At 54.1% G+C, this 16469-nt stretch overlaps 3 protein-coding genes across 3 annotated transcripts; 1 reads left to right on the top strand and 2 right to left on the bottom strand.

The window, feature by feature from the left end:
* Positions 1-1743: 1743 nt before the first annotated feature.
* J4E93_002399 (uncharacterized protein) lies at positions 1744-3201 on the top strand (the record flags this gene model as incomplete). Its single annotated transcript, XM_049340346.1, has 4 exons — positions 1744-1793; positions 1886-2107; positions 2411-2743; positions 2826-3201. The coding sequence occupies 4 exons, from the start codon at positions 1744-1746 to the stop codon at positions 3199-3201; spliced, it is 981 nt and encodes a 326-aa protein (XP_049202668.1).
* Positions 3202-4365: 1164 nt separating this feature from the next.
* On the bottom strand, positions 4366-7323 carry J4E93_002400 (uncharacterized protein; the record flags this gene model as incomplete). The annotated part of the gene is made up of 1 exon (XM_049340347.1): positions 4366-7323. One exon carries the CDS (start codon positions 7321-7323, stop codon positions 4366-4368), a length of 2958 nt encoding a protein of 985 aa, XP_049202669.1.
* Positions 7324-14461: 7138 nt separating this feature from the next.
* J4E93_002401 (uncharacterized protein) lies at positions 14462-16081 on the bottom strand (the record flags this gene model as incomplete). Its single annotated transcript, XM_049340348.1, has 2 exons — positions 14462-15693; positions 15745-16081. 2 exons carry the CDS (start codon positions 16079-16081, stop codon positions 14462-14464), a joined length of 1569 nt encoding a protein of 522 aa, XP_049202670.1.
* Between the last annotated feature and the right edge of the window lie 388 nt (positions 16082-16469).

The raw sequence follows: 16469 nt of genomic DNA on the forward strand, positions 1-16469 counted from the left end.
GTCGACTCGTAGATTGCAGTGACGGCCGACGACTTCCCAGCAGCGTGGGCGCGCGCGCAGGCGAACCAAAGGAAGGCGGAACAATCAATCGAGGATTGGCGCCCGCTCGTCCAGCATCGACAGGATTATTACGCAAACCAAGTAGAGCCGACGTGCGAGGACGTCAGGCCGGTGCAACGGTGAGAGGGCTGGTAGGGCAGGCGCAGAGGGCTGCCGACGGCGCAGGCCCGCTGGCTGACGAGGGCAGCATGGCTGGAATCTGACCAGATTGTCCAACATGCAGACGTTGCGCTTCGCCTGGATGGGCATGGGGGACTGAGGTGCAGACGGCACAGCGTCAGACGCAACCGTGTGGGTTAGACTCGAAGGCGGGTAGCGGGAGGCCAGTGCACGGATGCTGAGCAGTTCCAACAGCGTAAGCCCCTCGCAGCCTTACACTCGACTCTCTGGGCATCAGTCAGGCTGAGACGGCTGTCACCCAGATGCGCTGATCTGCTGATCCGTCGTCCATGGCCTGCACTCAATCACTGCGGGGCGTACACACTATGCACCCAATGCACCCATGGTATTTTTGGTACCTGCACCCGTCGTACAGTCCGAGAACGGCTCCCTCTATCTGAGCCCTATCTCGCTGCATCCGGGGTACCTCGTGCTGTCACAACACGAGTATACTCCGGGGTATCGGCTTGGGGCCGAACCTACTATTGCAGTCGGAGGGCGACAGTGGTACCTCGTAGCATTCACCGGCGAGTGGGTCCTGCTCTGTGGTCAGGTAAGCGGCGCTCCAGCTGCTTTGAGACAGCGCGAACCAGCAACGCGTGCGTGATGTCAGCGACTTTGTCAACCTCGTCGGCGACATGGAATATGGAATTGGCAACTACCGCTTCTCTACCCGTCGCCAGAGTCTGATGCGATTCGCCGAGATGCGGGACGAGGCGGCACCGCCAGCCTTGCGAGCAGCCGGGGAGTACAAGCAATTCGCTATTTCTGTCTCTCGGTAACGGCTGCAATATTGCCTGTCTCACGATGCCAGCAACACCACACCACCGACACGACTCAAAACATGGCATTCATTGACCGCTGTCCAGAATTCCGGCTGCTCGGGCAACTCAAATATGCTGGGGGCGCAGCAACAGCGGTCTTAGCCCTTCATAGAACTGGAATTTGTCGATTCGGGCTATAGACTCATCCATGTTAATGGTATGCAGTCCCTGATCCACTGTGTGTAGCTCCGCGGTCTTGCGGAAAATACCGCTAACTACAACGACACATGACTCTCTCCATGACAGTTATTATTGCAAAGGGCTTCACTAAACACTGTGAACTACGGGTCAGTACGGGCAAGGCGTGGAACATAGTCCATGCGCCTATAAGGCTACGAACTACTAGCTCGGCAACGTAATTGAAGCTGGTGGTGTCTTCACTGCGATGCTTGGCCGTGCCCTCTGGTATGCAACTTTGGAAACTCATATATCGATGCAAAGATTTTGAAAGTAAACACACTACGTAGCAGTCAATCGAGTGTGTTGCAGCATCTCCAAATTTAACAAACCACTTATCTGATGCAATTACGGGTGGTCCGCAATTTTGGCGGGCACGCGCGATCAGAGACCCAGGACCCTCGGCCAAAATTAGACCCTCTTCTTGCACACCTCCAACAACTCGCGCCTCTTCCAAGTTTATTGATCGTCATACCCTCATCTCCGGCGTCCGATTGTTCTCGGAGCCCTTTCTTTGGCTATCATGGCGCTCATCGACAGAGTGCCCGGGGACCTGAACCTGTACATTGGTGGGTACGTAATGTCGACGGTCGACCATCGTTTCGCATCTACCCCATGGCCCAGGTCTGGGGTCAGCGGACTACTGTCTAACCAGTGTTGCGTAGCATGTTCACTCTGCGACGGCGCGAAGCCCTCCAGCAAGCCAATATCACGCACGTCTTGTCGGTATTGCGTACACCACTAGATCAAGACTTGTTTGGCCCCTTCAAGCACATGGTTGTCGAGGTCGACGATGTCGACGACGAGAATCTATTGGAGCATTTCCCTGCTACAAACCGCTTCATCCAGGAGGGGCTCCAGGGAGGTGGCGGAGTCTTGGTGCATTGGTAAGTCAACATCCCGGTCAAGCTGAATGAAGCCTTGCATATTCCAACAACTCTGGATCGCCGCCGACGACTGCCCTGCTTGGCAATTTTGCCATCTTCACAAAAGATGACCGCCCCAAGGCGTCGTCACCAGCATGCAAGTCATGCAGCCGCATTTTGCTTTCCGCGCGTCCTGCATCCTCTTTTCCATCTTTTCTCGCCTTCCGTTTTCCGCGTTTTTTTCTCCGAACTACACCGCCCTGTCGCCACTCTATTTGCCCTCAGCCACTCGTATCAATATGCCAACCACAACCTCTATTCTAGTGCTATGGGCAAGTCACGGTCGGCTACCGTCGTCATCGCGTATTTGATGCAAGAGCACAACATCAGCCCATCGGAAGCTCTGTCGCACGTTCGGCAAGCGCGATCCATCTGCGAACCAAACGAGGGCTTCATGAAACAGCTCGAGCTATACGGTGAGATGCAGACACCAGAGAACGTCGATGACACCCCGGCCTATCAGCGCTGGGTCTACCAACGCGAGATTGAGCTGAGCCGAGCGTGTGGCCAAGCTCCAGAGGCGGACAAGATCCGCTTCGAAGACGAACATGTCACCGATGAAACTTCCGGCTTCGAATTGAGATGTCGTAAATGCAGGTAAGTGGAGCTGTGCGAGAGAGATTTGATGCCACCCTACTGCCTGTTGCCGCCGTCTTGCTCAGCGCTTACAAAATTTCAGACGAGCATTAGCAACGTCAACGTATCTACTATCGCATGGGTCCGCTTCCTCCGTCAGCGATGAGACACCGGAAGCTAAGAAAGCCTCTTCGCAGAACTGTTCCCACTACTTCCTAGATCCCCTGTCATGGATGCGCCCCGAGCTCGAACAAGGCAAGTTGGAAGGCCGACTCGAATGTCCAAAGTGTCACACCAACGTAGGCAAGTACGCCTGGCAGGGCATGCAATGTAGTTGCTCAGAGTGGGTCGTCCCCGGTATCAGCCTGGCGAAGGGTCGAATCGACGAAGCAAGGAAAGCAAACTTTGGTATCCGTCGGCCACCGGGAGCATCAGGTGCGCCTCCGTTGGGGGCAGCTCAGGCAAAGGAGAACCTATGAGATGGTTGGATGAGGTTGCCACGTGCTGTTCGGTGAGATGGAAATGCGGCTCGTACTTAGCGTCTTCACCGGCGGCTTGTACCTTGATCATATACTCAAGATGGATATACCTCCGATCCACTCACCACCACGAGGTCGATGGTGAGGTCCTCTTCCGATCGGAAATAACACTAGCCGGGCAGCGACAGGCAACGAGCAGTAAGCATGATTGATCGATGGATCGCTACCAATCGATCCAAATCCTTTCCGCCATCTCGAAACCCACGACCAGAGCACGGGTACGCCGCCCGAGGGGTATCAATGTGCTATGATTCATAGCGAATGAATTAGTGATACTATGTCATCGAAGTCCTTCACTCCACATCTCCTGATAGCTATGAGCCAAAGGTGCTTGTACCCGGATCATTTCGCCTATCAGCGTTTTCAAACTCCGTCACTGTGACACCTGAATAGTCATTCTTGATGACATGACACGCCCCCAAAGTAACAACGTCCCCATAACCAATCTCTTGCTTGACAGACCCCTCTTGTGACAAAGGCCGGCCCGAATGATACTCATCTCAAGCATGAAGATTGTGCTTGAGTGCTGCTTTAAGGACACGTGCTCATTCGACTCCTATATCATTCGTTCTGTATAAGTTCACTATCATAGTACGTAGCATACAAGATAAGACAACGAAACCACCACCACCAAGGGTTCATCGAATCGACGTCGCACGGTTGCGTTGTTGGGACCACATTCATCCAGCAGTATTATAGCGCGCATGACATACACCTGACTTTTTCGCAACAACACTACACGGCATACGTCACAGCACAAGAATCTTTGAAATGGGTAACAGGTAAGATCGATGCAAGTATAGAAGAAGTGAAGTGTATTTTTCAGAACGCCTGATATGACCCCCCTCAGCCCCAAATAATGAAGAAGCTATCTGCTTCGTATGTGCTCATAACCCGTAGGCGTGTACCAGACCCAACACCAAAGACTATAAAACACCCCAGCGCCATGCAGTGAACGACAGTAGAACAACATGAAAGCCAAAGAAAGAGAAGTAATATGAGCAAACTGGTATCCGCGCCAAGAAGAATACAAAGGAAGGATAACGCCGGTTATCGCTCCCATGTACACGCAAGAACAGCTACGCAGTCATTCATCCTGACATCTTACACAGAGCCCTCCGAGCTCGTCGAGGCAACAGCCTCACTCTCCGCACTGGAACTCCTTGTAAGCTCCTCACCACCCTCACCACCCTCGAGACCCAGTCTCTCCATCTCTTCGGCAATCTCCTCGTACCACTTGCCGTGGCACTTGCGATCGACCTCACCAACCTTACTCAGCTGCTCACAGATATCCGCAACTTGGGATACGAACTCAGGTAGACCCGTAGTAGCAAGCCCCTCCGTGGCTGTACTGGCAGCCTTAACGCGCTCACCAGAACTGCTAGCGCTAACGCGGTTGAAGATGTGTGTCTTGAGGCGCTGGAAGAGGACTTTCATTACGGGGTCAGACAGCTTGCCCGCTTCGGCTTGGGTGAGGAGACGGGTGATAGTGGAGGAGAGCTGGGAGCGTGTGGAAGGCGGCATGTTGCGGGAGGACTCGAGGAGAGAGGAGATCTTCGAGGGCGTGGTGGGGTCGGACATGTAGCCGTTCTCCTTCAAGACCAGCCACATCTTGTTGGCTTCGGACTTCCATTGCGCGCGCACGTCGCGTTTGAGCAGGTTCTTTGCTGTGAGTAGGATACCGCCGATGGTTGTGATGCGGAGCGCGTCTTCGCGGATGCGGGAGATGCGTGCGCGGTCCAATTCGAGAGTCTCTGGTAGCTCGGACTTTCTGAGCGGTGGTGTAGCGATTGCGAGGTCGACGAGACCGCGGGCATAGATCTTGTGTGCTGTAGGGCGGTTGATGGGGTTGGCCTGACTCCAGGGATCGCGACGGTCGGCTTCGGTGTGCATGTTTACGGCTGCGCTGCGCCACCATCGGCGAGTGCGATCGAGAGTGAGGTTATGCTCTTCCAGATCCTGTGTGAACATGCGCTGTTCGTAACCAACAGCCTCTTTGATGAGTGTCGGTGCGGCATTCATCAACAGGAAGTTGGAGTAGTCTAACGACAAGAGGTCGATCACATGCAGGATCTTGAAGAGCTTTTCGATCATGCTGGAAAGCTCACCCTCTTCTTGAAGCTCCTCAGCAAGCAACTGAACCTCAGTGTCTCGGAAGGGCGCGCAAAGCTTGGGAAGAATGCTAGCAATGAAGTCGAAGAACTTTCCGTATGAGAAGACACCTTGACTGCACTGCCTGCCAACATGCTCAGGGTCCAAAGTCTCCGAGATGAGTGTATGCATCGAGTTGCCAGGTTTGAGAAGTCGCAGTAGCTTTCCCCTGATGTTCTCTGCCATCGCGGCAGTCCAGTTCGTGCTGTCGCCCTCCTCAAAGCCCCGTCGCATCGCGTCGCAGAGCTCACGGTTGAGAGCATCGCGGAGGTCGGCCGTCGGCGAGGGGTCGATACGGTAGTCTTTGTCGATGGAAAGCTCGTGGACGAGAATGCGATTGTCAGGCACAACAGTAAAGACCTTCGAGAGCGACTGTGCCTGATGGCCCTGAGCCGTGGAGTCGTGAATCTCAGATTGTCCAGAAGCTGCGAGCTCCGAGGCGGCCTCAGCCTGCTTGGCCGCACTATCGGCTGATAGTGGTGACTCCGGTGTTGACTCGCTCGCAACGCGCGGTCGAACAGTGTCTCCGGCGAGCCTCTTCTTCGGCCTTGACCTCCGGCTTTCGCGAATGGCCTTCCTGATCAAGGTAAGAGCCTTGTCGGGCCCCGCCAATTTCTTAATTCTACTAAGTAGAATAGCCTGGTTATCCCTGATACCATTCCTGTACTCATTTGCGACCTCATCCACCGTCGCATCCTTGACGCTCTGCCAGATCTCGTCCAGGCTGACGAATGAAGCCACCATTGTCTCGACGAGCGCAGAGGAGTCGCGAGCTTTCCAGTCGTTGAAAGCGGTAACGAATGCGCTATGGGCTAGCAGTACGGTCTCGGTACGCGTGGGGGAGGGGGTGTATGAGTTGAGCTTCGTCAGCTTGGCCAAAGCAGACTCGAAGCTGATAACAAGGTCCTTGGCTTTGGTGATGAGATCCTGTTCTTGGTCTCCGTCTCGACTGAAGACGTGTGTAGGGTGTCCCAGGATGAGGTATGAGGAGAGGAAGGTTCGGACGGCTGCGCTGCGGGAGGCCGGGTCTGCGTCGGGCAGTAGCACAAACAGTGTCATGATTCTATCTGTTGTCTTGAGTAGCTTCTCGTCTGCGAGCATGCCGGTGATAACTTCGAAGCTGGTCTCCTGGACCATCTCAATTGACAAGCCAAGTTGTAGCCACGCTGCGACGATGTTGTGCCTAACTTTACCCCTCCAAGCAGCTTGGATCCTCTTCGCAGCGTCTTCGGTGGACACGATAGGGCGCTCGGTTCGTATCTTGACGTCGGCCGGGGGTGAACTAGCAGTCCGTGGCCGTCTGGGGTTGCGCTTGTACTCCAGCCTGCGTTTCTCGGCCTCTGCAAGCTTCTCCTCCATCTCGGTGCGGTATCGTCGTTCCTCGGCGGCCTTGCGCTCCTTCATGTCTTCAGCGATCTTCTTGGCTCTCCTCACTTCCTCAGCACAGGAAGCCGCGACCTGTGCCAGATGCTTCTCGCGGGCCTGCTGCGCTGCCAACGCCCTCTCTTCACTGTTCGAGCCACGTGGGGTAGCCTTGGCCAACGCGGCGCGCAGCCTAACTTGCTCAGCATGCGCGGCGCGGTCTGCTAGTCGCGCTTTGCGATCCTCGAGTATAGAAGCACGGCGGAGGTGCTGGGCAACATGGTGGCTCTGGCAGCTGTTGCGAAACGATCGATTGGACGTGTGCGAGTGTGTCGACGACAGCGAGTTTCGGCGGGACGAGGTGGCCGATGACTTGCGACGATTGCTGGCATGGCGGTAGAAGCGGGCGGCGATGCGTGGTGGTGGAGCAAACGACTGGCCGTTCTCGGCGTCTGATGAGAGGATCATGTCGGGCTCCTCGGGGATGTCGTCGTTCTCCCGCTGCAGCTGCGAGCTGACCAGCTCCAGTTCGGAGTCGGTGAGGGACATGGTGTATGAATGCGACAGCGCTCTCTAGCTCAGGAGTCGCGCGAGTGTGTCGGGTTCCTTGGGCAGTGTGCTGTGGAGGGTGTTTCCTAAGATGTGAAACAGAGCACGGTCTCGGTGATGCTTTTTAGTGTAACAAGCCACAAGCGGACGCAGTAAGGAATAGCGAGTATCTTCGCGCAAGAGTCAAAGATGGGAACGGGAACGAAAGGTGCAGATGTCCGTGGGGAGCGTGGTCACCGGACGAGTTGTATTGATGGATGATTGATAAGCTGTAGTGCCCCGAGAACGCCTGAAGGTGGGCACCGTGCGCACTGCAATGTATACACCGTCGTTATTGTAGCAGAGTAGATGCGCGCGACGGCCTCTGTCGCATGCAGAAGAAGGTGAGATTGGTGGCTGGGGAAGGGTCCATGAATCACCTGCCTGACCGGAATACAGCATATGACGAAGTGAGGCCGCATACTGCCAAGACCTGGTAGCGGCTGAGCTGCCGAAGTTAATCGAACCGCGAAGATCTTCGATGCAATCCACGTCTCCACTCTCAGCCTTACCGACAGTGCCCGTCTCGTTCCTCGTCCAGTCGGCCTTTTTGTGCGCTAGAGATGATCGTCTGTGGTTCTCTCCAGCCTGTATACCGAAGGGCAGGATGTCCACGTCACATCAGACCTCGAAATACTACCTAGGTGGTGTCTAAACTCGCGTCTTGCTTGGTCGCTGACCCTTGGAAATCTCTGAAAAGAAAAGGCAGGCTGGAAAATGGTACACGCGCTATACTAACACTATATTTCAGAAATACTGCGAGGTCCTATGCATCACAGCGGCCTCCATCGGATGTCACGTGGTATCGATCCATCGATAACTACCTAGGTAGGTACTCGTGTATACCTCTCCGCGATGCCTGTCGCTTCAACGCTTTCAACAATCTCAATTCTGTTCGACCCATAGCTGCCCGCAGGCCGATCGTGGATACGTTATTCAAACACTGTATCCTGTCGGCTTTGCCTTTGGGCGCTTCTCGAGACGTTTCGTATTCGATTTCAGTCGTTCTGTGGACAAGTCAGTATACTGCTCTACGATCGGGCACGCCTTGGTCTTACAAGGAAGCTCAAATATCTCCACCGTCTTCGTCCGTCGTAGCATATGCCGAAGTTGGAAAACGGCGATCGATATGCCAACAACTGCGACAAGTAGCCCAAGTACGCCGAAGATTATTGTCAGACTAAGTGAGTCCTCCTCGGTATGAGACACTGCGCCTGCTGAAGGTTTCGTATTGGAAAGTTCGAAGACGGGTAGTGTTCGCGCCGACAACGTCGAACCAGGGGAAGTCGTGTTTGCGATGAACATATCTGCTGACGACAACTGCTATCGAAACAGTAACCGGATGATCTTGGGTGGGTCCGGGAGTATACGTCGCAGTGAAGATTTGTCTGGCGAGTGTATCTGACTTGATGTACGGAGCAAAAGGGCTTGAGTATGGGGGACGTGAAGTCTGAGTGGACTCCATGTTCTCTTATGCTCATGGCGAGAAGGAAGTCGCGTGCGCCACCTTGGGTATTGCACCCTCGAAGATGCGATCAAGTGCGATCAGATTGCCAGAAAGCACTCATACCCACACAAAAACTGTGCGGAAACGTGCGACAGCTGTCAACCGGTGTGGCTTTCCCTGATAGTAGACGTCAATTCAACAAGACACGAGGTGCGATGAACTGCGACCGCGAATGAGAAGACGGCATTGCTGTCAGCCTTGTCAGTGCGGCGCATGCGCAGCCGTTCTCACGCGTGGGAGAACTGCGACCAAGTGCGATAGACCCACCAAGAGCACCGACGTATGTGACGCGCATCGCCAGATATGGACGGCATCCAAGAAGTTCGACAAGGTTTGGGGTCTTCGGCTCAATTCTTGGGAGGCTCTGCCAATGCGACAAAGTGCGACTACCAATCAAGATGACCAAAGTTGGCGGCAGGCAACAAGGAGTGAATTGCTTTTCGACCCAAGTGGGGCCAGACGCGCTGCAAAGCGCGTCTGGATACATATCTTTACTACACAGCCCATCAGCAGACATGCGACAAAGTGCGACAGCCAATAGACGGGTGAGCCGCTGTTCCACCAAGTCGTCAGCCACGAAGCGAGCTGCATAAGCTCGTATCGCCAGTGCAGCATGGCTACGAGTCGCTCCCGCCGTCGCACTTCGTCGCAGAACATTTAGATTGGCCTGCTCGCACTTTGTCGCGCTTTCTGAGCTACCTACATGGAAGAGACTCTTACTGAAGCATGGTCTTCTAAGTAGGCGAGATCTGTTCAGTACGTGCGATAACCCCTCCACTCTCGCCCGCAACTCGCCTCAGGACCTCGTCCACGACTATTTCCACGTCAAATACTGAGATGTCGGCTTCCAATCGTAAACGACAAGCTAGTCAATCTGGGCAGGTTATGAACGCGAAACGAAGGGCCCAGGAGTTAGTCGCGACGCGAAGCCCAGAAGATCACCATCAAATTCGTGGCCAACGTTGCTGCAACTGTGCATCTCCAACACCCCGCACCTTGCCCTCTTGTTCTGAGTGCCAGCACACTATATGTACAAGATGTCCTGTCGATGATCCGCTCCTTCTGTTTCCTCGCCTGGTGCTTGTCCAACAGCGATATGAGGATATGAGCAATGAGGATGAGGATGGGAATCTAAGAATGGGGTTACCTACATTCCGGAGAGATCAAGAACACGAGATGGGCCATAACGCCGAAGAGGGGGAGCATCAGCAAGAACTACAGTTACAATCACCGCCACAGCCGACCGAGAAGCAACGACAAGTGGAAACAGGCGTACCCAGCAAGCGCAGTTTGAACATGAACAAATGTGAACGCTGTAGGTTGGATAAAAAGAAGGTGTGTTGTCTCCCTATCCTTATCACTGTATACACCAGTGCAGCTTTTGAAGACAACAAATATTTGTGACTACTACTATGTCTCACCTAAACAACCCGAACCAAATACTAACAAAGGAGTGATAGTGTCTTCCCGTGGATCGAGTCTGGCCGACAAGGTGTGATCTCTGCATCAAGAAGGGCTTTTCTTGTTCAGAAAGCAAGAGAGTAGTTCGCTCGACTAAACATGCACCCGCCACCCCACCCTCACCGATTAACACAACTCCTCCACCGACAACCACTTCTGTCTCTTTTGAAGAGCGCCTCAAGCAATGGTAAGTGTATCTTTGTGCAGAGATTATAATGTAAGATCGAGAGAACATAAAGCTAATTTCCTTTCTGCAGGAGCTTTCTCTTAAGTTATCGCAAGATGATGCTAGCGGCTAAGAATCGGCTCCAAAATCTAGAGAATGATTTGACTTCTCTCTTCTGGTCACTAAAGCCTACTACCAAAGATATTGGATCAAGCTCGTATTCTGGGTTTTCGCATTTTGCAGAGCTTGACCTTGCCAACATCCTCTACCGGCATTCTAATAAGCTCCTCACACAGAAATCAACGTCACAGGATCTTCCAGGCTGGTTTCTCATCACTCATCTCGATCAATGTTCCCTTTTAGAAGACGAGTTTTTCGCCTGCTCCGAGTGCTCCACTGAAAATTCGAGATCAAGCCCTAGTAGATGGGGAAGTCCTCAAGATACATGTGGTGAACTGTTGTTACTTCAACATCGCGCCATCTGTCACGACGATTACGAAGACTGCAACGACTACTCCGGTGAATATTGGGACGCACATGTACGTTTATCACATGAAGTACAAAAGCGGGCAAGTGAGTTGTTCGAGTCCTACGGACTCTACGGAAGCGCGGAGTGCGCAAAGAGCTTTGGCGTCTACCATCCCGATGTACTTTGGAAGCATATACGCAACTCTACTAAAGATCTCTCCGATAGGGATTGTCTAGAGAGATCTCAGCTGCACATGTGTATGGACGATCCCGGTTATCTTGGCCTCGACGATTTGGATGTCTCTGAGCTGAAAGATAGGCAGGACATTCTTGGAAGAACGCCTCTACTGATAGCATGCCGGGAAGGATGGTACGAGGATGTGGATATCTTATTGGAAGAGGAAGCAGCAGACCCTGGGCTCACCACCATATATGGCAGCCTTCCCTTACACTACGCAGCTGCGAAGGACTCGATCGATATCTGCCGGCTATTGTTATCGCATAAGACGAGATTTGACATCAAAGCCAAGGACTGCGTGGGCAAGACCGCATTAGACTATGCAAGGGAGAAGGGACATTACGAAGTAGTAGAACTGTTGTCTGCTGAATACGCAGCAGCAGATCAAGCACTTAAAGAGCTGGAAAGACCACGTAGCCTCCGGGCGTGATCAGAAAACCATGAGGTGCAGGGGTCGTATTTTGCATAAAGAGCGACAACATCGCGAAGTCCAGATCTGGTACATGAGCGAACCTTAAGTTTTTCGCGGTAGGGAACGCTTCGTCGGGGTATACATCGATTCAGTGCCTACAAGGGCTACATGCAACCCACATCCTTCACTCCAAGTCCATCCTAGCTATTCCAACCCCGCGCTCAAGACATCAACAAGTTTCAGCCCTGTCACACAACATATCCCACAACATGACCAGGCGTCGAGCGGCGAGCGGGGAAGCGTGAGATAAGCACCGGGATCGATCGATTAAGAGCACCTGCAGAGCCACGCTGCTTCGCCTACGCCTGCATCAACGACCAAATGCCACTGAATCCGGGGTCTCGGAACCGACATCGCTGGCGTTTTACACAACCGCCGTATCTCGACATGTGGTGGAAGAAGGCCGAGCCATATGCCGTACCACGCCGTTCAGTGGGGGCGATGAAAAGACAGTGCTGACACATGATCGTATTCCTAACCGCTATCACGAAGGCGATGCAGCATGTGCAGATGTTGAATATCGAAAGCGAGTGGTGAAGGAGGGTCGGAAAGGCATGTGTTTGGCGACGTGTCAGATGAATAGAGTTTGGGGATGTGACTAGAGAACTCACACTGCTGCCGCTGTTGTCAGAGGGAGAACTACTGCGGTGAGGAATGTCGTGGGTTGTAATGCGATGCGGCACGAGCCGTAGCTTGTTGGCACTGCAGTAGTCATGGCGTTGCGGCACCACGCTATTCGCTTGAGAAGACGTCAGGTTGGGGTGTGGGGAAAGATAGACATCACTCTACCAACATCTCTTCTCGATAACGATCTAGAATCTGAAGAGAAAGTGTCAAGTGACAGAGATTATAGTCAACTCGAAACATCAACTCCCATCACCGCCTTCCGCGGACGCCACGTCTCAGCTGCCGGCCGGGAGAGCCGTCATGCACCCAAGATAGAATGACCTACATACACGCCTGCCCTCTCGTATGCACGATCTTCCGAGATTCATCTTCGCCGCATATGCAATGTCTCATGTAAACAATCACTGTTCGTCATCAGACCTGCGTTGCGCATTCTCCGATCGGAAGATCGTCCTCGGAACTGCCTGAACCGAAGGGAAAGTCTTCCGCAACATATGCCTGACCTTCAGTATGCATGTACAGTCGCGCAGCCTACAGCTGACTCAAGCGCGTAACGAGAGGGAGAGGAAGTGTGGACGATGACCGGCATCTAACATGTGGAAACGCCCAAATGCACAGCCCGCTCAAATGCCATACCAAACCATACCGCATTCCAACACTGACTGACAGATGACACTTTAGACTCGCCAGTAACCTTGCACACCCTCCCCTGTCCCACCATCTTTACCATTTCGCTTCCACCAATCTGAGTAACACTCGCTTCCCCCATCGCACAACCGCAGCCAGCAAAGATCCCCACTGTGACGCAAGGAGACAAGAGTATGTGTGGTACAACCGGTCCCGCCCATCTTTCGCTTGCAAAAGCTCCCGTGGTGACACAACGTCCTGCAGTTCCAGAAGCCGGATACGAGTAAGCGCGGGCTGCGCAGTGAAAGATGGATAGCCCTACGTTGCTTGCAGCACGCGGATGTTGTACAAACGTCCGCATAGTACAGCCAGCCACCGCCATTAGGTACGGCCTCGAGGGTCATCTGCCGCGCTAGGAATGCAGAACATGGTGGGGTTCTCGATGCTTATCTGTGATCGATATGTGGGTTTGGTTAGTAATGAGACAGTGAGAAACTGGGCAAGAGAATGTTGCGCGTTGAGGTGAAAGAGGCTTGTTTGTGCAGATGCAATGGCGTGATGGAACGGGGTATGAGGTGCAGTACTGTGCATCACTGTGCGTCGGGGACTTTGCAGGAAGAAAAGGCGTAGTCATGTGCCGGGCTGGGCGGTGTAATGGCTTGACCGGGAGCAGAGGTTGTTTGCGCGCAGTTTGCTGCGGGCTGCTTCCCGCCGGCAAGCGCGCCATGGCTACTATCACAGATGAGGAAGAAGGAAGAAGACACCACAATCAGGTTTGAACAAAGTATGTGTGCTTGGCTAGGTGTTTGAATTGATGTTGAGCGCTTGTTGCATCTTCTCTCGAGGACACGCTAAACTAAGGCTGTTGGTACAACACACCCATTGACCCCCCATCCGTACCACCTCCGTAGACCAATTACAAAGTATCAATACTGAAACATGTCCGAAGAAGCTTAATCCTTCCTTCTACTACTACCAAAAGGGTAACAAAGACCCACGACTGCGCTTGCCCCCTCGAGTCCCAGACAAGGACGAGTAAAGGTATAGCCGCCGAAACCAAAGAATTGGTTTTGAACGCAAGGAAAAGAGTACAGAGATTGTGAAAAGAGACTTGGCTGAAGAGCCACCGCTGCGTGAATCATGATGTGATGATGACGCTCGCTTTTATCGCCGCAGACCTTTTTGGAACCGCCCAAACACCAAACAAGTAATCCCAGTGAAGGGAAAGCGCAGTACAGACAGACCACTGTACTGCGCAAGACAAGAAAAGCCTCTCTAATAATTGTTGTATCAACATAGGAAATTCGTGACTCTGTGATGAGAGCCGTGGTGGTCGTGGCTCCAATGAAGGGCCGAGATCTTGTTGTCATACAGTCGTACACTTTCGTAGAACATGCCCCTTGGGCCCGACAAGCACAAGGGGAGGGATAGTAAGGGTACAGGTTTGTGCGCAGGATAGAAAGACATTACTCGCACGCAATTATCGACAGGGGAGAAAGGAAAAGGGTTGCCCGTTTTGTTGGAGGTTGGGGTTTAGTGGCCCCGGACGCCACCCGACGAACGACCGAGAAGGGTACCAGGGAACCGTAGGTCGCTAAGGAATTTGAAAAAGGCACGCTTGCGCGAAGGCGTTTTCGGGAGTAATGCGGCCGCCTGTTGCATGGGACCGACAATGTCTTCATCGCCGAGTTGGGGGAATTTTCCCTCGCTCTTGGGGTCGTGCAGCGTTGGCATCTTGCTAAGAGGGCCTGGCTCCGTGGGTGAATAGGGAGCGAGCTCCTGGCCGGTGGCAGCCGCATGTGACTTGGCCAGATCGTGGTTCTTCTTCCATTCGGCGTCGATTTCAGCCCACTTTTGCTCGGTAAGAAGGTAGTGCCTGGATGTCACTCCATAGTGTTCCGCGGTTCGCACTTGGTGCTTCGCGTAGTTGCGCCGTGCTTGCGCCCATTCGGCAAGGTGCTCTTCGATGGACGCGGCAGTGCATACCTCAGGGACGTAGGGCTCGGGTAGGATGGTGAAGTTCGCATGACCCAATTCCATGGCCCACTTGTCCCTTGGGTCGGCGAGCATGAGACGGGGTATGTCGGATGAGGGAACCATGTACCCGGCATTCGGTCCTCGGATTGAGGCAAAGGATGTCTTTGAGGACAGAGGGGGCGTAGGGTATGTGCGCATTGGCGGGGTGCCGGCCGGGGTAGGGCCCACAGATTGGGCTGCGTCTGCGACTGCTGGCGACTGCAGTGGCGACGACGCTGGTAGGTCATCGTTCCGGCAGTTCACAAGCAGCGGCGGTAATAGTGGCGTCGTGGCATAGCGCTCCCGTTCCACCTCCTCAGGGTCAATCTCCATGGCGTTGGCCTTGTTGACGTCGATGGCCATTGGCGTAGGCGCATCATCGCTCAGTTGTTCCTTGCTTGCCAGGGCAGGCGTAGAAGTTGGCGACGCGTAGTCTTCTGGAAGATCGACGGTCGAGACATGGTGGATAGAACCAGCGAGCGACGAGGATCGCGTAGAAGGAACCCTTGAGGGGGTTGCGCTGCGTGAAACTCTGCTGAGGGTCGAGCTACGGTCGCGCACTCTGCGCGACAACGAGGGAAAGCGCCTCTCGAGCTTGCCGGCGATGCTGTGCGCGGAAGCCTCCAAGGACCGTCGGCGCTTGGCCAATCGCAGTTCCGAGTCGCAAGTGGTGAAGTACTCGTCCTGAGGCTCGTAGGCTTGGGATATCCTGCAGTCTTGCGCGTGGCTGTAGGTGCCTCCGACGTCACCTAGACGTGGATTAGTATGGCGAACACGGACGAATCGCGCGTAATACTTACAAGAGCAGCGGTACGGGTCCTCACTGCCATAGTCGTATTCACGCTCAAGAGGTTCCTCGGTAAGCTTGGGCAGCTTGCCTGAGCTGTTAGGGGCCTCGGTGGGTTCGTAGGTTGGCGGGCTTGACGACAATGACGAAGCCGAGCTGGGAAAGCGAAAGTGGCCCCGGGTGTACTGACTTGGCGTGGGCGGTGTCGAGCACTCGGACGCCGAGTAGAAACCAGAGTCGGCATTGGAGTAGATGGACGCAGTCGGGTCGTCGTACATGTTGAGTGAGCTTTTGGAAGACTTGCGGGCAGCGATAAGCTGGGGAAGCTGGAGAGGTTTAAGGTCGTGCATGGTGGTTGTTGGTTCTTTTGGCGGTCGGGACGTGACGTGAATGGGCGCGAGCGACCAGGATCACATCACCAGCTTTCTCAAGCAGCTATGCGCGGGCGCGACAATACGCCAGCACGTCGGGGTTGCGGCGCGCTGCTTTGGGACGGAGAGGCGGTCGGGCAATGTTTGAGAGGATGCCACGATAGCCGACCACGTATGTCGCTATGTACTCTTCGGCCTGTTTATGCTGCAGCAGAGACGTCTCTGGGGCTGGATGCGAAGTCAGCGCCTAATGCGGACGGCACGTGAGCGCGGTGGGCTCGGATAGGTCAAACTCACCGAGGCGCGCGAGATGATCAGACTGCAACCGGATTTGCGAGTGCAAGCGAGAGACAGCGCAGCGATAAGG

This window comes from Alternaria ventricosa, assembly GCF_023758065.1.
Source record: "Alternaria ventricosa strain BMP 2768 chromosome Unknown scaffold_3, whole genome shotgun sequence".
NCBI classification, from domain to species: domain Eukaryota; kingdom Fungi; phylum Ascomycota; class Dothideomycetes; order Pleosporales; family Pleosporaceae; genus Alternaria; species Alternaria ventricosa.